The sequence below is a fragment of the Jaculus jaculus genome, chromosome 7 (assembly GCF_020740685.1).
Source record: "Jaculus jaculus isolate mJacJac1 chromosome 7, mJacJac1.mat.Y.cur, whole genome shotgun sequence".
Classification (NCBI taxonomy): Eukaryota; Metazoa; Chordata; class Mammalia; order Rodentia; family Dipodidae; genus Jaculus; species Jaculus jaculus.
The window spans coordinates 88,269,931-88,291,262 of NC_059108.1; the positions used below are offsets into that span (position 1 = coordinate 88,269,931).

General features: G+C 38.5%; 1 protein-coding gene across 1 annotated transcript in view; it reads right to left on the reverse strand.

Annotated features, from left to right (window-relative positions):
• The window catches only part of Slc25a21 (solute carrier family 25 member 21), a 571,282-nt gene that overhangs the window by 193,072 nt on the left and 356,878 nt on the right, over nt 1-21,332 (reverse strand). The window contains exon 2 of the mRNA XM_004649129.2: nt 11,508-11,556. Coding sequence (XP_004649186.2) covers nt 11,508-11,556 — 49 coding nt within the window. The remainder of the gene's footprint in view (nt 1-11,507; nt 11,557-21,332) is intronic.

The following is a 21,332-nucleotide window of genomic DNA, read 5'->3' on the forward strand; positions in this document are numbered from 1 at the left end:
AGTACTTCATTATTTATTTATTTATTTATTTATTTGAGAGAGAAAGAGAATGGGTATACCAGGACCTCCAGCCACTGCAAACAAACTCCAACTATATGCACCACTTTGCATATCTGGCTTACATGGGTCCTGGGGAATTGAACCTGGGTCCTTTGGCTTTGTAGGCAAATGCCTCAACTACTTAGCCATCTCTCCAGCCCTCTCTCTGATTTTTATACTACCATATTGTATTATAATAACTCTACATTGGAATCTAAGCAACGAATTAAGTAAAATATATTCATCACAGAAATAGAGTAATGATGTATATATAGGTTTTTCAAGGTAGGGTCTTGCTCTATCCCAGAATGACCTGGAATTCACTATGTAGTCATAGGGTGGCTTCAAACGCATTGTCACATGGCAATCCTCCTACCTCTGCCTCCCAAGTGCTGGGATTAAAAGCATGTGCCATGGGCTGGAGAGATGGCTTAGCAGTTAAGCGCTTGCCTGTGAAGCCTAAGGACCCTGGTTCGAGGCTCGGTTCCCCAGGTCCCACGTTAGCCAGATGCACAAGGGGGTGCACGCATCTGGAGTTCGTTTGCAGAGGCTGGAAGCCCTGGTGCGCCCATTCTCTCTCTCCCCCTCTATCTGACTTTCTCTCTGTGTCTGTCGCTCTCAAATAAATAAATAAAAATTTTTAAAAAAAAGCATGTGCCACTACGCTCTCCTTTAAAAAAATATTTTTATTTATTTATTTGTTGGCAAGCACAGAGAGACAAAGACAGAGAGAAAGTGAGTGGGTGCATCAGGGCTTCTAGCCACTGCAAACAAACTCCAGATTCATGCACCACTTTGTGTATCTGGCTTTATATGGGCACTGGGGAATCTGGGTCATAGGCTTTGTAAGCAAGCACCTAAACTGCTGAGCCATCTCTCTAGCCCACAAGTGGCATTTAAAGCATGCATGTATTCATTTAACATGCATTCATAGTAGCTCTATAATATGCCAAGCAGAGTAGAGCTAACTAGCATGTTCATCCCTTCCAAGTACATTACCCATCTTTTGCACTTTTTAAATTTATGTTAATGTAAAACTGTTACTGATGGTTCTATGAGAAAGAATGTCATAATCAATGGAGTTGCAGAGCTCCATGACCTAGCACTTCCTGTCCCTGGCTTAGTAACTATAAAAGACATTTTAATTAAATAAACCCAACCCCTGTGATGCTGTATGTATTAGCTTTTCTTCACCTAGACAAAATTTCTGCAACAAAGGAGAGATTTGTTGTGGCCCATGGTTCTAGAGATTTTACTCCATAGTTACAAGGCTCTATCAGGTGATCATCATGTTTCCATGATTGTGTAGGGAAATAGTTGCCTTCCTCATAGTGGCAGGGGAGTGGAGTTGGGGGAGGAAAGACAGAATAGTCTCTTTAAAAGGAAACTTCCAGCTGGGCATGGTGGCACACACCTTTAATCCCAGCACTTGGGAGGCAGAGGTAGGAGGATCACCATGAATTCAAGGCCACCGTGAGACTACATAGTGAATTCTATGTTCAGCCTGGACTACAGTGATACCTTAGCACAAAAAAAAAAAAAAGAAAGAAAGAAGTAAAAGAAAAGAAAAGAAAAAGAAACTCCCAGTGGCTTACTTCCTCCAGATAGACCTCACCCCTGACAGATTCCACCGCTGCCAGCAGCACTACCAGCTGGGGATCAAGCTGGCAACCAATGATCCTCTGTGGGACACTCCAGATCCAAACTATAAAACTCTACTATGACCGTGCAACTCCAAAATCAAAGCCCAAGTGACATTCATGACACAGTTAGGGATATTGTAGCCATTTCATACCATTATATGTGGTCATAAATTGATTTAGCTACATACAAAGACCCAATGAAAACACAGTTTATACAAATGTGGGCCTACTACTTGTTTGTTTTACTTCATATACATTCTGTGCATGGATTAGAAGAAACTATGACAGCAGTCTTACTTGAATTTTCATCTATAGTGAGAAACCACCCTTAACCGTGGTCTAACCTTGAATGTGACCTTAGTGTTTTATTCCACTGACAAATCATTAACACATGGAAATAGCCCTCCCAGCTGCTCTCACTATTGTTATATTAATTCTATAGGCCCTAGTGGCTCCATCACACACCCCATTCTAAACTTTTCCTACTGTTCTCTTCTCATTTTAAAAGCATTCTTTATTTTGCAAAAATAAAATAAAATAAAAATAATCTATTGGGGGAATACCCTTTCTTTGTTTCCACCCCACTGTTCTGTTGGCGTCAGTGGCTGCTCTATGCCCTCTTTCCCACCTCTAAATTAAGTGTTCATTTTAAAGCTCACTGCTGTTTTTCTCTCCTTGCTGGAACAGGGGCAGTGGATGCTTCCCAGGCTCTGGCTCCTCACTCTCTGCTGGACTCCTCACAAAGCAGCCTCTCACCCCGCCCATCCTCAGATTTCGCTTTTTAATAAAGTTTGTGATGGGCTTCTGTCTCTAAATCATTTTTACCCATTGAGTCATTTATCATTCCTCTGGAACAACCACTGCTAACTCCTCTTCCATCCCCAGGTGCTGATTTTTGCCCCTGTGACCTCACTCAGTAGGACAAAATGTGTTGTTTCTGGCCCTAGATAATGTATTTCCATATCACTCTCATGAGCCACAGATGAGCTCTGCAAAGCAAGCTTTTCTCCTCTCCATATCTACTCATTGATGCAGTTTATATAAATGACTGAGCACCATGGATTAATGGGATAATTAACATGTTTTTAAAAAGTAATTCTTTACATGACTTTTTACAGAACTGTCTATAAGGTTTTCAGCAATGGTTCTCAAGAGCTGCCCCAGTGATTGGCCTGGGCTCACTGTGTATGAATCACCTGGGAGGTTATTGAACATAAATATTGGTAGGCCCCATTCTTAGAGTTTCTGGTTCACTAAGAGCCACCAATCAAGTGTGTAAATCAATTCCAGCTGCTTGAGTAAAAGCCCGGTATGCACATATGTAACAACATGTAGGTGCTAAATTTTCAGTTCATGTGAGTCTTCAGAATTTGCACAGTGATTAATATGTTTTGAAAGAAGTATGAGAAGACTTTTCAGTGCAAGTTAAGTCCTGATGGGAGGTAGGAAGAAAGTCAAGGGATGTATTGGCCAGTAACTGTATGTTTACAAGATATGAAATAATTTCTTACCTTTCCAGTGCTCACCAGAATATGCATAGTCCTTTGACAACTGAGGGCTTTAAAAGATCAGTTCCTCCTCTAAGCCACTCCTCTCAAGGCTCAGAGAAGCTCACAGGATAGAGGGCACAAAGAATGGAAGAGAAGGAAGAGGACAAGGAGGGTTATGAACTGCTGTCTTCTAGATATGCTATGGCCATTACAGTCATGAACTCAGAGCAGCTATGGTTCCTGCACAAGACTGAGTCTGTCAACACATCAGCCTTGAAAGAAGGGGAAGAAGGCATCAGTCCCCATACCTCCTCAAGTAGCTGATGGTAGCTAATGGATGCTAGGTGAGGAGAGTCAGGTTTATTGATGATGCAACCACTGGTAAATTGTCCATTCCATAGTAATCTTCCACCCATGGCCATGCAAGCAAACCTAATTTAAATTAACAGTTTTAAAAAGGCATGAAAGTAAGATGGAGATTAATATGCAAGAAGGTATTAATAGGAGAAGGGATAAGAGAGGGTGGCTTGGTGGAATAAGATAAAAACACATTGATATGTATGAAAATATCAAAAATGAAATAATCAAAAGTCCAGTTATTATTAAAGTGTTGGTAATTTGTTCAGATTTCACCTTATTTGCCCCCGGAGCAATGATGAAGAACGACAAGATGAAACAGACTGAGACCACAGCAATTCTTTATTCCTGAGGCACAATGGTTCATTCCCTCCCTGAGAATAAAAACAAGACATTAAAGTGATGTTTTCCATAGCCCTCTTTCACTGTGATACCCAGAAACCCTTGCAGCTCTTGAATGTACTTTCCTAGACAAGTACAAAGCCATAGATGCCTGTGCAGTCTCCCCACCATCACCTTGCACCCTGATTATTTGCAACTGTCAACTCTTTCTAGGAGAATAATCCTCTTGCAAGGGAACCATGAAAACTTGGCCTTTTTACTGTTCTCAGTCTCAAAACCTTCCCATTGCCATTGTCCCCTCTTCTATAGAGTTTTTCCATGGAATAGCCCGTGCTAACCCAGGGGTATTTGGCCCCATGTGACAATGTCACATTTGAAATGTAGCTGACTAGTCTATATTGAGATGTGATCTCAGTGTAAAATGAGCATCAGATTCAAAACCCCAGTGTAAAAAAAGACCAAGGAACATGAATAATTTTATATTGAGATGCCACTACAGCAATGTTTTGACATATAATGTTGGATAAGATATATTATTAATACTACTTGGATTTATTGCTATTTAAATATCACTCTTAGAAAACTCACAGTTATGCATGTGTCATGTATTTTATTTTCATTCGCCAGTGCTGCTCTGAAGGAAATCCATCTCTGAGCTTGCTGTGTGTGCTCCCTCAGCATCTCTGATTCCTCTCCTGGCTGAATCTAGCTACTACTCACCTGGGCCTGTGCAAAGGACAACTCCTCGCCTCACTTCAGTTGCTGAAACACTTCGAGAGGTTTGAAATGTTTTTGACTACTCTTCTTCTTCATTTCAACAGATGTTTATTTCCTGTCTCTCCCAAGAAACTTCCATTTTTCAATGAATGCAGTATATATTTACCTTCTAGACATGCCTGTTTTGTGGCAGAACCAACAGTGTTATTATTTCTGACTATTAACAAATTACTTGTTCATTCCTTTGTTCAATAGCATCTCCTGGGTACCTCCTAGAGGGCAGGTACTGAGCTAGCCACAGAAAATAATAAAGTCATTATGCAGTCCTAAAGTGATGTTTGGAGTGACATCCATAGAAACATATGCATTAAACCCACGTTCTCTGGCCCTCCAACCCAGAAGGACTCTCTGCTTGCAAACGCCTTCTAAGGAAGGATTTAAATGCAGCGCTCACACATCACACACTTTCCGGTTTGGGAACTTGAAGCCACTTGACTTTGAATGAAACAGTGCAACTCTCCCACACTTTGTAGGCTCCCTTATGTGTTCCTGACTACCTTAAAACCTCCATTTGTCTTTATATTTTCCTTTTCTTGGTTGACTTGGGATTAAACAGCCTCTGTGTGTGTGTGTGTGTGTGTGTGTGTGTGTGTGTGTGTGTGTGTGTGTGTTTCTACAGCTATGCTCATTTTGCTCTCACAATAATGAGGATAATATCCTTATCTTTATTTAGCAGTAGGCAAACTGAGGCTCAGGGAGTCTAATTAACTTAATAAAGTCACACATATAATGAGAGAAGGAGTCAGAATTTAAACCCCAAAAGCCCTACTCTAGAGCCAGAGGTATTAACCACTACACAAACACCAAGCTGGAAGTTGCTGGGAACATATGGTGCCACGTGAGGAAAGCAACCCACATGAAGCCTATGCAGGAAAAGAGAATCTGAAGGGAAAGGAGGAATGAAAAATAATACGACAGAAACATTACTGATTATTTTATTTTAACCCCAGGAAAACATGAAATTATAAACCCTTTAGTTTTTCTGGCTACATAAGGAATAGTCATCTCTACTTTGTAGTCATGGATTCTTAATTCTTAATTCTTCTATTCATGATTGTACACAGTTTTGTGAGAGTATACACAAACTGTCAATCACTGTTTATGCCCTTCTTTATGGAGAATCTCAAGAGACAAGTGTTACACTCAGATTCACATTCCTGGCAGAAATCACTCAACCAAGCATGGCTTATGGGAAAAAAAAAAAGAGTTTATTTTGGCTTACAAATTTGAGGGGAAGTTCCATGATGGCAGGGGAAACTGATGGCATGAGCAGAGGGTGGACATCACATCCTCACCAACATAAGGTGAACAATAGCAACAGGAGTGTGTGCCAAACACTGGCATGGGGTAACTGGCTATAATACCCATAACACCACCCCCAATAAGACACTGCCTCCAAGAGGTGTTAATTCCCAAATCTCCATCAGCTGGATACCTAGCATTCAGAGCACCTAAGTTTTGGGAGACACCTGACTCAAACCACCACATTCCACTCCTGGCCCCCATAAACTGATAACCATCTATGATATAAAATACAATACATCCAGCCCAACTTTAAAAGTCCCCATAACTTTATCAATCCCAACAATGTTCAAACATCCCAATAATCCAAGGTCCTTTAATTGAGCCATAATACCAAAAAAAAAAAAAAAAAAAAAAAAACCCTCAGAAAACCATAATGGCACAGAATAAACACATACTGCAAAAGATGGTATTGGGCATAGAAAAGAAATATTCAACCAATACCAGATTTAAAACAACCAGGGCAAACATCAAACTCTGTAATGCCAAATCTAACAACTCTAGCCAGTGACAAGTCTTCAAGTCCGATAATCCTACCCAGCAACAAGTCTCTGGAATTCCAATTCTGCTCCTGCAGCTAGGCTACTCACAGTCTTGTTAAACTTCATCCAGGGCCAGAAGCTCTCCTTGGCATCCATCTCGTGGTCCTGGCATCTCCATTGGGTCTCTACTGCAATCCACAGTTCATTCTCATGGTCCTATGGGGTCTCTATGCAGGCATTCAGCAAACCTGCTTTGCACTGCCCATGGCCTTTTCCAAAACACAAGACTGTGTTTCAAAATCAATGACTTTCTCTTTCCTGCATTTCTTATATTCCACAATACCAGGTGGGGTGCCACTTTGTTAATCCAGGAGGGAATAAAGCAGACTTTGAAGAACAGGACACTCCTTAAGCATCCAGGCCCCTAAAAATGTCTATATTCTTCCTGCTGCCCAATGCAGGTCAGCTGGCCCAAACTTTTTGTAATATCTCACATATTTTCAGCTGAATGGGAAGAAGTTTTAGGCCAAAGATTTCATTTCTGTACATTAGCCCTCTGTTCACACCAGTCCATTTCTACACAAAGCAACCCTGCACAAGTTCTTGGGACAGGAATATAACAGCAAGCCTCTCACAAAACTGCTTCTAGCCCAGTCCAAGAAAAGTTCTTTCTCACTCTCCTAAGCCAAACCTTACAGTCCATAGTTCTTACTGCATTCAGGTCTTTCAGCTCTCACCAGAATAGTCCATCAAGTTATACTTACAGCACTGCAAGGCATCTCTTATCTCTTAGGTCAAGTTTTCAATTAATTCCATATTACTCTTGAAAATCAGCTCCAAAAGGCCAAAGCCACACAGTTAGGTGTCTAGCAGCAAATGACACCACTCCTCAGTACCAACTTCACTATTGTAGCCAGGTTTGCATTTCTATCAGAAATCACCCAACCAAGAGCAGCTTTTGGGGAAAAAAAGCATTTATTTTTGCTTACAGACTTGAGGGGAAGCTCCATGATGGCAGTGGAAAATGATGGCATGAGCAAAGGGTGGACAACAGCAACTAGAGAGTGTGCCAAACACTGGAAAAGAAAAATTGGCTATAATACCCATAATCCTGCCCCCAACAATACACTGCCTCCAAGAGGCATTAATTTCCAAATCACCATCAGCTGGGAACCTTGCATTCAGAACACCTAAGTTTACGGTTGTAGTTTCCACCAGTGTTACCAGGGCTGCTAATCCTACCTTCTTTTGTCCAGCTAACTTAGGGTAGAGGCACTATTGCTAATCTCTGGCTTGCCTTGCAGTCTTCTGTTGGCTTCTTGGCAGTTCTATCATCTCTATAACTAATTTCCTCCATTAAATTCCTTCTGTTTTTAAGGCTCAGAGTGGGTATATTCTCCTGGTTGGGCCCTTACTAATACAGCTAGTAAAAGAGTAACTATTAATAAGTACAAACTCATAAGACGAAAGAGAACGGGGCAGGAAATAACTATAAATATATACAGCATCCATGCATTTTTGTATGATGGAGATAGGTAGAGGATAGCCTGAGTAGAACAGAGAAGGCCTTGCCCTCAGTATTTAGGAGGAGTGTACCAGCAAAGACGCTAGGAAGCCTCAAGTTTTGGGGATACCAGATTTCTTGGAAGGTACATGAATACAACTGACAATAAAATGAAGCTTGCTTGGAAATCCATACATGTTCTTGTTGCTCACCAAACACCCAAGGCTCAATGCCTAAAGACCGAACCACAGAAATCCCAGCATGGGAGCCAGTAAGTATAGCAGAAGGCAGAGAGTGGCCCCCTGCTAGAAATATGGTAATGTGTGAATTTCTTCATTTTAGCACTAGAGAAACAGTATCTCTCAATATTGACATTTAGGAGTAGGAAGACAGTGCCAAATAAGAAATCCAGAGCACTGTAAAAGCCCACCTTCAGCAAACACTTCCAACTCATATTTCCATAAGGAAAACAGTAGTGACAAGGAACCTCTAGAAGCATCTGGAAAGAAATAGTAATTAGCAATAATCATAGAGAGTAGTAAAGAGTGAAAATATGAGGTAATAATTCCAAGAAAATAAATCACTTGATTCAGCTGTAAACAATAATTTTATTGCCAAAAAATGAGACAGCTAATAACCCATGAATAATGAGGCAGATGAAGGGCAGGAAGTGGATACGGGGTGTTGGTGTCATGAATAACCATCACCTCAGGTTGACTGGACAAAAGGAGGAGATGGTAGCCCTGGTGGAAGCTGTAACTGTGGCAGGCATGTTTAGTGTAGGTGGAGTCTCAGAGGAGAGCCAGCCACTGTTACATACTGTGCCTAAGGCAGAGGTGAATGAGGAGAAACCCTGGGCTTCTCCCTTTTCTCATTCCTCAGTTTTCATGGGAAGGAAGGATTAATATAGCCTGTGGAATCTAACAGTGAAAAGATTCCAACATTATGATATCCTTGCTTTCAACCTGTTCTCTTGTTAGTACTTCAGTGGGCAATCCTTTCACTCTCACATTTCTGCTTTTCTTGCAAAGTCAGATATACATATTCTGGGCTTAAAATTTATTATTGAGGGCTTTATTTAATATGCTTTTTATTGTCATGCAGGTCAAAAATCATACAGTATCCATTCCCCCTTTTCTTTAAGGCACCTGTATGAACTGTATTATCCCTCTCCCTTCAAGTTAGGGAAGGACATGTGACTAATTCCAATAAATGAATGTCATTTTATAAGAATGTTTATATATAACAAAGATATAAACCTCCAGTTACTTGACATATCTAATTAAAGAAAATACATAATTCAATTCCAGTTCATGAAAATAAGATTTGTTGAAGTTCATGTTGATGAGATTCTATAACTTCTCAGAGTGTGACCTCTCTGAGGGCACAGCTAGACTGGAACCCACATGTGAAATATATTTGTTAAATGGAAGAATGAACATTGTAGGAATGAGTGTGTGACATAATTTTAATGTTATGTTTTACTTAATAACTATTTCCTTTCTTTTTAAAGTAGGAATTTTGTATGAACATATGATGTCTTGGTACCATTACTTTCCTCCCTGCCCCAATTCCATAAATAAGTCTTTTTAAAATGTTTATTATTATTATTATTATTATTAACGAGATGTCTTGTATGGATGCATCATGTGTTGATACCCTCCTTTCCTTCATCCCTGTCTCCTGCTCCCACAATGCATAAACTGCAACCCCACAAATAATTCTTATTCTCTCCTCCATATACATTTGAACAGATTACTAAGTTAGGAAATCACTCTTAAATAAAAGGAAAATATATTCCTCAGTGAATTTAGGAACAGGACCCCAACTGAAACCAAGAGTAATTGGGGAAATGAGCAAGAGTGCTGCCTTCTTGGTGAAACTGGTACCAACACAAGGGTGAAGGAGACAGACACAGAGAACACTCAACTCTAACAAACCAGATAACTAGAGACACAGAGGCTCCCAAAACCTCATCACTGAAATAGACCTAAAATGAACCCATCATGGCTCAGAGAAATTTACAGAAGAGGGGCCAGAAAGATTGTTAGAACCACATGTTGGGACATTATGCACAGAGACATTGCCTCTTACACGTAACTGATGGCTAATTCTAAAATGCAGAACCCATATTCCCCAATGAGGTGGGTCCTTTCAGAGGATGGAGACAGGGAGGAGGCTAATGATGGTACCATCATGGCTGTATACACACTGTGTATGTAACTAATAATAATAATAATAATAATAATAATAACAATAATAATAAAACCCCTGAACAGTAAGGCAAAGGAAAAGAAAGAAAAGAGCCCAAGATTTATTGATTTGGGGTTATGATAGATTGCAGCCTAAGACTCCAGTGTGATGGCATTTGGAAGTATACCTCTGAGAGGTGATTATGTTTAGATAAAGTTGTAAGAATAGAGCCTCCATGGTGGAATTAGTGACTTCATACCAAAAAAGAGAATATCAAGCTTCTCTGAAGTGATGGCCACAAGAGGCTGTCTGCAAGCCAAGAAAGGGGCCCTCACTAAGAAGTGTGTTGGTCCCAACTATAATCTTGGACTTGCCAGCTTCTAAAACTATAAGAAATGAATGTCTGTTTTTTTTTATGTTGTTGAGCCTGTGCTATTTTATTATAGCAGCTTTGATCTTAAGCTATAGGCCAAATATTATTTTTTCTACTTCTACTAGAAATATTATTTTCAAGTTACATCCACTTTTTTCTGCTTTTAGCAAACAGCCTAAAATTCCACAGCATTGTTAGGTAAGTGAAAGAGCATGTCCACCCAAAGGAACAGTGTGATGCAAGTGCTTCCTCAGAATTTATGATTTATCAGACCTACTGTTTATCCTTAGACTTCAACCTAGGTATGGTGCTCCTGGATTTTATACAATAAAAATATGTGAGAATTTCCATTATACTCCAAAAATTTATGATTTGATAAAAAATTGGAAGTTCAATAATTCATCCACAAATTTATAAAATGCTTTAGATCAATTTTAAGCCTCAAAGGTTTTGTTATTTTTGGTTTTGTTTTTTTCTGTTGGTAAATGGATTTAATCTACTGCCCTTATTTTTATCTACCTTTCCAAGCAAATGTATTTTACTGCAAAGATGGCATTTTGTACTAGAAAGAGTTATGGAAATAAATTCTTTATAATTTAAAATGCTAATCTGAAATTTTGGAATCTTACATGAAAATACTATTAAGCAGCAATCTAATATGTGCAATGCCAAATAAAACTTGGCTTTCATAATTCACTACTTAAAGCTTAATTTTCATATCAATTGGATAAATTTACCCCATTTAACCAGTATTGCCACAAAATGAACCCTGTGGCAGTGTGTGAAAGCAATAAAATATTGTATACCTTCAGATGACCTTTATCCAGAAATGCTTTTACTGCTCACATTTTATCTTTCAAATAGTACTTTCTTTGAAAAGCAAATATAAATGCTATTATATGGAGAAGCTACCAGACTGGGACAAGTTCAAGCATTTAGTGTTCTGACAGATCTTAATTTGGACATCAGCCAAAGTCAATAAAACATGTTCATGCAGAACCTTACCTGGTTTTCACCACATCCAGGGGGTGCATCAGGCAAATTTCTACAAGACCTGAAAGATAATACAGAAAAATTCAATAAACACATAAATAGCAGTTCTCATTTCCTTAACCCTATTGATTTCTCAGGTCTCAAATAAAGAATTTAGAACTTTGGACAGGACAGCTAATAGAAATATGTTAGTCATGAAGACAAAAGGTCAACATGATTTTATTTCAATGTGAGAAAGATGTGAATGCTTTCTTACAAGTGTCTCTATCTAGAAGGTGGAGCTATAGGGAAAGAAAAATAAGTCAGACTAAATTCCCCTCAAATAGGTTACTACAGCTACCAACAATCCCAATGCTCATTAGAAATAATAGCAGAACCTGTAACAGTTCACACACATATACAAACTGTGTGCCCTGTTTACAAATTGTTCTCCTTTCCTGTTGATCATATCTTGTATTATACCTTTGTGGTTACTTAAATTATTTTCTTCTCTAGTTTGCCTCAAAAATTCACAAATTCATTCAATGAGCTCTCATTGGTTGCCTTCTGTATTCATGGCACAGAGGATAGAGCCTCGCAAGGTGGAACAGATACACAGAACAAATAATGATGCACGGACTTGGAAGTGTGGCATCAGGAGTTTATGACAGCTTATCAGAGGAAGGACCTTTAGGAAAAATGTTTGATGCAGCAAAAGAATAGCATAAGCAGGTAGTATAGAAGAAAGAGAGAGTTCAGATGCTACATGCATAGACGGAGAAAGAGAGAGAGAGAGAGAGAGAGAGAAAGAACAGAAGTGACTGAGCATTATGGCAGCAGCAGGAGGCAAAGCTGGAGGTGTATAGATCATGGTGAAGCCCATCATGTTCAGGCATTTGCACTATATCCCATAGAGGAGGAGTGTGAAGGATTTTTTTTTTAAAATAGTTCATTAGATGCTTCTGCTTGCTATGTTTTTGCCTTGTCACTAATGAATTCCATATTCACTGAAGATACTAGATTTTAAGAGGATTGATATTAGGCAAAGTCAATATTCAATACTAGGAATGTAGCCACCTAACATTTCATTCATGGTCACTCAGCACCTATCCCATCTATGTCTGCTGATCTTGTACACCACATGACCAGCTGCATCATGTTCTTACTGCCACGCCTTTTCCATCATGATGCCTGTATCCCTCCTTACACCAAAAAGCAAGCAAACAAACAAAAGAATCGTCCTTCCTTTTGTCAGGTAATTTGCCACAGCAATGAGAAAAGTAACTAATGCAATCCACATGAGTCAATGGCTACCTATGAAGTTATCTACCAGGCTGTGTCCTTGATTCCAATGGCTACCAATGAAATTGCCTACTGGAATGTGACTTTGATAAGAGAAAAACATGTTAATTTAACTGCCATGTGTAGCATGTTTGGTCTAAAACATCAGTGTTAATATACTTTTATTGTTAACTTTTAATCAAGACAGGTAATCTACAGAGTTTAAGTTAATTATAAAATAGGTGATACTTAGACAAAACATGTATGTTGGAAATGATATGAAGGTGGTGAATTTGACCAGAGTTCTCAGTTAATTCTAAATTTACTCCTAGTAGAAATGGATGCCTTCTCTCCTTCTCTGGAAAGCTAAAGACTATGAGGAGCAGATTATTATTTATGAAGATAACTATACAAAGAGTCAGATAAATTGTATTACCACAGGCTGAGGAGTGACTTCAGGAAAGTAAACTATAACTTATCCTTCTTAACAATTCTATTTCCTAGTATGATGTCACAAACTAAATAGGTAGTATGTACACATTTTAACAATTTATCCTTTACCATAAACTTGAAAGTCTAATATAAGAAAGATGACTCCATTATTAGGTTACATTTAATGTGTCTTAATTATGAATTCAAGATACATTAATTTTAAGGAAAATAAGACCTAGAAAGTTTTCTCTCACCAACCTGACATTTATTGGACTCATCAGGTAGATAATGCAAGCTCATTTAATCTTCTTTACTCATGAACAATACAAAACTACTCTTCTAACCATAAAACTGTAGAGCCACTTTTTCTGGAGAAAAGTTAGAACCTCATATTATCTGAGGAAGAATTAAAAATATATAGATGAATCTATATAATTATAGATTTGAATCAGTACTTTTGTTGCAGACTTTCTGCCCAACTGGTTTTAAATTTAAATTCAGTATTTGATCGTAACACCACAACAATGGGACAAAAACTCTTCATAGTGAGCTTATTTAAAATGGGTCAGATTATTTGAATCTTCCATCATTTGTGGATAAAAGAACCAAAACTTCACAAAAATTACTGAATACAAATTATTAGATACATAAAATGCATATTTTCCCAAATACTACTATATATGTAGACATAAAAATGATTTATCACAGTAATAAGCAAATAAGACTTGCTACTAAATAGATCAAGTAGGCAAAAGACTAATAAAGCTTGAGATTAAGAGAGAACCAAAGCAAATTGCCATTGTGAATTTAGCACAAGTGCTTTTAAATTCATGGCACTGTAATAAGAACAATTATTTCTCTATAATTCAAATGAAACTAGGAATGTGACTATCTCGGGCCCAGGAAGACATGGTCTAAACCCTGGGCCTGTAATTTGGGATATCCCCAGAATAAATATTCTCTTTGAACTGGCTCAATTACATGCCTTTATATGATGCAATATTGTGGAGAAAAGATTAACATCATCCTGCTGTAAACCCTTTTCCCAGCCTTCCTCATTTCTGAGAGAGTCTCCTGGCCCATACAGTCATAACACTGCAGCGAACATTAGCCCACACCTCTTCCTCTCACATAGCTGAGCTACAACTCTTCTAAGAAAATGACAAAGACCATCATGATATAATTAATCATGACTGCTGAATGAACAGTTTCTTCCTTTTACTAAAGTCCTTGGGCTTCTCCTTCTTTATAGAGTGGTTCCCTCCTGCAAGGACACATGTACATATATTTCTTAGAGTCCTACTAAACTTGAGCTCTACGTCTGAGCAACGGATTCCCCAGCTATCCTGGGGACTAGTCTGTTTATGCCCTAGTATTCATCCTATCTTCGTCCTGAATACACAGAATAATTAATGCACTTCCCAGTTTCCCTTGCAGCTAGACAGCATCACGTGGTTAACATCTGGCCAGGGTAATGAAAGTGCAAGTGGTTTGAGAAACATCTGAAGCATTTTTTTATAGGAGGTATACTGCTCCTCTCTTCATTTTCCCTTCCTTCCCACCATGGAAGGAATTGGGACATGGGTCTTGAGCATCCACCTTAAACAAGAAGTGACCTTAGCAAGGTTACCACACAGCTCAAGGGAAAACTAGTAGTTGTTCCTGACTTTACACAGTTCTTTTCTGTTTACCTCCAACCACTCATTTTGTGGAAAAGGAATATATTCTCTCTAAACTCCCACTACTTGGGTTTTCTACTACATACAGTGGATCCAAGGAAACCCTTTGACACATCCCTACTGTGTCTGAAGCTCTATAACCCTTTATCTTTACATCACCATCACCTCCCATAATAGCTGCACATAGTAACTCAATAAATATTCATTGGATAAATAAATTAATGCTGTTTAAGGTTTGCGTATATGCCATTATGTTACTTAATCTTCAAGATGAACTGAACTGGCCACTATTTATTCTACATTATATCATTAGTTTGAGTCTTACACAAAGGAGCAGAGAAATGAACAAAAAGTGACACTAAATAAGATAGAGGAAGTACCTGGATACAGAAGTTCAATATTGTTGACCACAAATCCAGATGTTCAACTGCTATGTAACTGTGAAAAGACAACCAGCCAGACTACACATAATAGTTCAACAAATGACTGTGTGTGGAAGGTGTTACACTAGTGCTGGGGAACAGTTTGATGTGGCACCAAGGCCACACTAAAGTGACACACTGAGGAAGACACTGAACGTATGAGGGAAATATCAAAACAGAAAACATCCGGAAATATGTGTCCCATCATAAGTGACTTAGTGCCACTGCTTACAAATTGAAATGTTATTTATATTCTATGTCAATTCTAGTCTTATTTAACTTTAATTCAAAATTATCAGCCTTCTTCAAGGAACTATGTTATAATAAGCACAAAACTAGTAACAGAAATTTTGCATAACTATTTTAAAATGTTTGAAATTTTAGCTGATCTTGGCCTCTCTCTCTCTCTCTCTCTCTCTCTGTGTGTGTGTGTGTGTGTGTGTGTGTTGGATTTCTTATAAAGAAAAATATATTTATACACCATCATAAAGAAGTTCGTACTTTTTTCACCTACATTGCCAAAAACCACGAGCATGTATCTCATGACTCAATGATATCATTTTCCCTAAAGACAGAAGTAGAAAACCACATCAAAGTCAATACTCCCCAGAAAGGATGGATGCTTTTACATTCTGGATATTCAAAATGCTTACAACATAAGGCAGGTGACTCATTCTTAAACCCAGTCCTTTACAACCTGGGACAAAGGCAAGCACACTCATTAGTAAGTGACGGGCCTGACTGACTCTGAAGCTTGATCACCACTGCTTACTCTTAATAAACCCTGGTGTATAGAAGCCTAGAACACCTTGTCTATCCTCTCACCTCACCTCTGCCTTCATGCAGAACCATGCTGCAAAGGGCTTTGGAACATATTCAGCAAAATTATGAAGGGATATAGAAGATGAATGAGGTACCACGAAGTAGTCTTAAACATAGTCAATCAAAGAACAATGTTGAGTGGTCCTTTACATAGGGCCTTAATTTTGATGTGAACTATATACAGTGCTTTCATGCATCAATCTGTAATCTAAGTTTATTGTAACTTATTTTCACTAAGTCAATTCATCACTCCTTTTCTACAGTTCCATTATATACCCTATTTACACCATGTTAAATTATAATTCTATTGCAATTGCATGAAGTATGCTAAAACAATGTATATCCTACTACACTATGGCTGGTAATATGTAAAAATGTACAAATCCCTGACTATCTACAACACCTTCCTATAACTACTAGTTACTCAATAAACATTTGTTGAAAGAGAAACGGGATAATTATACCACAATGCTGCCAGCAATGGTATTCCTTGCAGGAATACAAAGTATGAAGTTGTTTTGAAAATTTAGTACACAAATTAAAGAAAAAAAACTCATTCAAAGAATTCATAACAGTATTTTTTTTTTTTTTACTGAAAACACTTGCTTTCTAAATGGTTTTATTTTTAGTTGATAAATCATATTGTTTATTTACAGGATACAATGTGTTTTCATATACACATATTACACTGTAGAATTATTACCTAAAGTTCATTATCACTTTTATCATGTTGCATATTTATCAACTGGTTTTTTTTTGGTGGGAAGATTCAAAATCTAATCTTTAAATATACAATGAATTACCATGAATTCTGGTTACCATCCCACACCATAGGTCAATAAAGCTCACATGCCTGTCTAGTTGCTTCTTATACCTTTGATCAATATCTTCCCTTCCCAGTCAGTTCCTTCTGGTAATTACCATTCAACTTTACTGATATCAGTTTGACTTTTTTTTTTTTTTTTCAGGAGAGGTTGAGATAGGGTCTTGCTCTAGCCCAGGCTGACCTGGAATTCATTATGTAGTTTCAAGGTGGCCTTGAACTCATAATAATCCTCCTACCTCTGCCTCATGGTAATTCATTGTATATTTAAAGATTAGATTTTGAATCTTCCCACCAAAATAATCCTCCTACCTCTGCCTCCCAAATGCTAGGATTAAAGGCATACATCACCACACCTAGCTTCAGTTTCACTTTTTAAGATGACACATATAACTGAGTTCATGTTATTCCACTTAGCATAATGTCCATATCAGTCATGCACCCTTGCACTGGTGGTTACCACTTGGCTGGCTAGGCAGTTGTGTGGCACATAGGGTTATTCAGCAGCTGAGAATGCCTGTTGAATTTTCTCACACACCATCTTGGAATGCCCCCTCCAGCACTATGCCAGCTATCCAGGAGGCAGGAGGCTTCCAGCTCAGTTACAGATTGAGTTTTCAGTGTCCTGCTACTGATGTATATGTTGTCTTCAGCAAGACGGTCTTATTATCAAGTTCTGGTGAGCAACCAAAATCCTTGGCAATAGCCTGTATTCTTTGTGGGGGAGCTCACGGGCCTTTGTGACCAACAACTCACTGGGAGGTATCCTATCCTTGGCACTACAGTTTTCCTGTAACAAACCATGACTTCAGTGACCAGTATTATTTACCCGCCCCCATAAGAATCTTCTGCCTTAATTAGACCTGTCTGTTCATTGTCTCTCCCATCTCTCCCTTATTTTCTACCTTCTTCCCTCTCTGTCTTTCTCAAAAATTACATTTTTGATGAGTTGATAAGGATACTTAATGATGGCTTATTTCATAGTATTTTAACTTTTGATTAACTTTCCCTCTCTCCTTTCTTGAATCCTCCTCCCCTAACCACATTTTAACATTTCCACCCCTGGATATCTTTTATATCTACTATGTCCTCCTCTTAAGCATTATCCTATCATCCCATTCATGGCTCCTTTCTAGTGTACTGACTTCTATGACTCTTTTTATGCCAACTTGCACATAAACATAAAAATTTGAAGTTAGGATCCCCTTGTGAGACATGTAGCATTCAAACCATAATTGAATAAAATAAGAAAAATTACAGAAAACACACAAATTCCTGGAGATTAAACAACCCAGTATTGAAAAATAAATGGGTCATAGAAGAAATTAAGAACAAATCCAAAAAGTTCCTTCCTACAACTGAATGAAAATGAAAACACAACTTATCAAAACTTATAGGACACAATGAAGGTAGATCCAAGAAGGAAATATATAGCTGTTAAGTGTCTACATTACAAAAACAGAGTGATATCAAGTAATGTAATGATGCACCTAACAGCCTTGGCAAAACAAGAACAAACCAAACCCAAAAGTACTAAATGGAAAGAAATTATTAAGATTAGGACAAAAATATCAATGAACTGGATACAAAATAAATTAAAATAAAACTTTTTAGAGTGATGAAATAAATAACTGTTGGTTCAGGTAAACAAAATTGACAAACCCTTAGCCAAATTAAGGAAATGAAAGAGAAGATCCTAATCATTAAGATTAGAGATGGAAAGGGGGCATTACACCAGATTCCAATGAAACTGATGGAGTCCTAAGTACAAACTTCAAAACCTTTATTTTGAGCTGGGCATGGTAGCACATGCCTTAAATCCCAGCATTTAGGAGGCAGAGATAGGAGGGATCACCATGAGTTCAAGGCCACGCTGAGACTACATAGTGTTTTTCAGGTCAGCCTGGGCTAGCGTAAAACCCTATTTCAGAAAACCAAAAACAAACAAACAAAAAACTTATTCTACCAAATGTGGAAGTCTAAAAGAATAAAATGATTTTTCCAGATACATATGAGCTCCAAAGCTAAACCCCAAGATCAGATTAATAATTAAATAGACCTATCACAACCAATGAGATTGGAACAGTAATAAATCAAATGTCACAATAAAAAAAGTCCATTTCCGGGCTGGAGAGCTGGCTTAGCGGTTAAGCGCTTGCCTGTGAAGCCTAAGGACCCCGGTTCGAGGCTCTGTTCCCCAGGTCCCACGCTAGCCAGATGCACAAGGGGGCGCACGCGTCTGGAGTTCGTTTGCAGAGGCTGGAAGCCCTGGCGCGCCCATTCTCTCTCTCTCCCTCTATCTGTCTTTCTCTCTGTGTCTATCACTCTCAAATAAATAAATAAATAATTAAAAAAAAAAAGTCCATTTCCAGATGGGTTCACTGCAGAATTCTATCATATCTTACCTTTAAAGGAGAAATAAAACCACAGTTTCACAAATTATAGCATAAAACACAATAGGAGGGTATACTTCTTAACTCCCTCTATGAAGCCAGTGTCATGCCAAAACATAATGAAAAAGAAAACTATATTTTATTTAAGAAATTTCTATTCTGGTACTTTGACAATTTTTAATCACATATTTGTTTTCTTGCCATTGTGGTCAGTATGTAATTTGGATATTAACCTTTATAAAATCTATAGCTTGAAAATATTTTTCTCCCAATCTGTTGGTTGTCTTTTCACTCTATTTTTTGTTCCTTTATTCTCAATAAATGTTTTTGGCTGATGAAACCCCATTTATCTACTTTTGTTTTTCTTGCCAATGCTTTTGAGTCATTTCCAAGAACTTTTTCCTAGATTGTTATGAGACTTTCTTCTTCTAGTAATTTTATAATTATCAATTTTTCATTTAGGTCCTCAGTTCATTGTGATTAACTTTTGGAAATTACATGATATAAGGGTGCAATTTCATTCTTCTGCATGTAGATCTTCAGTTATCCCAACACTATATACTGTAGAGACTGCTATATCCGGTCTATGTTCTTGGTACCTCTGACAAGAATCAATTAACTGGGTCACACACCCATACACACACAAAGGGAGGCCCATGGTCAAGGAGGGGCATAAGGCCTGCAACACAATGCAAGCCTTTGCCAAATCATTCTGCACCCCACCAAAACTAGATGGTAAGATCCTATTGCTGAGGATACTACAGGACATTGAGAAAGCAAGCTGGACCTGAGTTGGAAGCCAGCTCATTGCCAGACAGCTGTCACAGTGCTGGGATGCACATGTGAACTGCTGCAGGATAAAAGTCATCAACATTATGAACAGTGAATTCTGAAGCATACAAAATCAAACAGCCAAGTAAGATGTACCTACTGGTACAATAGTGGTACATATTGCACAGAATTGCTATCTGATTGGATATGAGGCTGGGTTGGAGAAATAGCTTAGCAGTTAAGGTGCTTGCCAGCAAAGCCAAAGGACCTAGTACCCATGTAAAGCCAGATGTACAAGGTGGTGAAAGCATCTGGAGTGTGTTTGCAGTGGCTAGAGGACCTGGCACACGCATTCTCTCTCTCCCTCTCTATATGCTTCTTTCTTCCTTTCTCTCTCTCTCTCTGAAATAAATAAATAACTTTTTAAAAAGCCCATGACTCAGATCATAGACCACAGAGGGGAGTTTATACTATTCTTTAGCTAAATAGAGAGGTGATGTCCATCAACAAGGCTTCTAAATATGTACATTTATTTCCTTTTGATCAATGCTGTTCTCACTCTTAGAGAATTGCTTTTGACAGATGGCAGTGAATAGGCAAATACCAAAGAGACCCAAGTCACATCAGAATTATAAGAAGAGACCAGCAGAGTTACCTCTCCCACATCCACCAGGGTTCAGCATCCATTACAGAGGAAGAGATAGATTACATGGGAGTGCTACTTTCAGAGACAGTCAGAGAACCTCCTCCAGGGAGATAGCAATAGACACTGAGAAGAAAAATCTCTTCAAAGCCAGAAAAGGAGGCTGTCAAGGACTGAACACCAAAGTGGGATTCTAACATATCCTCCAAGGTTCCAGGAACATAGCAGAAGAGGATGCAGAAAGCAATGAAGAGCCACAGGAGTTGAAGGTGTACTGGGAGGCATTGTTCTCCCCAAAGGAACTGACTGGTGCACCCACGATCCCACAGAGACTACTGAAACCCTACTGAAAGAGGTCCTTCAGGGGGATGGAGGGCTGAGGAGAGGGTTCATAAGAGAACAACCTCATGGGAATATGACCAAGTTGTAATATATTCACATATTAAAGTTCCCAATAAAAACAATTAGCTATGAATGTACGAGTTTGTTTCTTGGCTCCCAGTCCTATTTCAATGGACTGCATGCCTGCTTTTATGCCTGTGCCGCAGTGTTTTATTTACTACAAGTTGTAATAGGTTTTGCAGTGGAATGT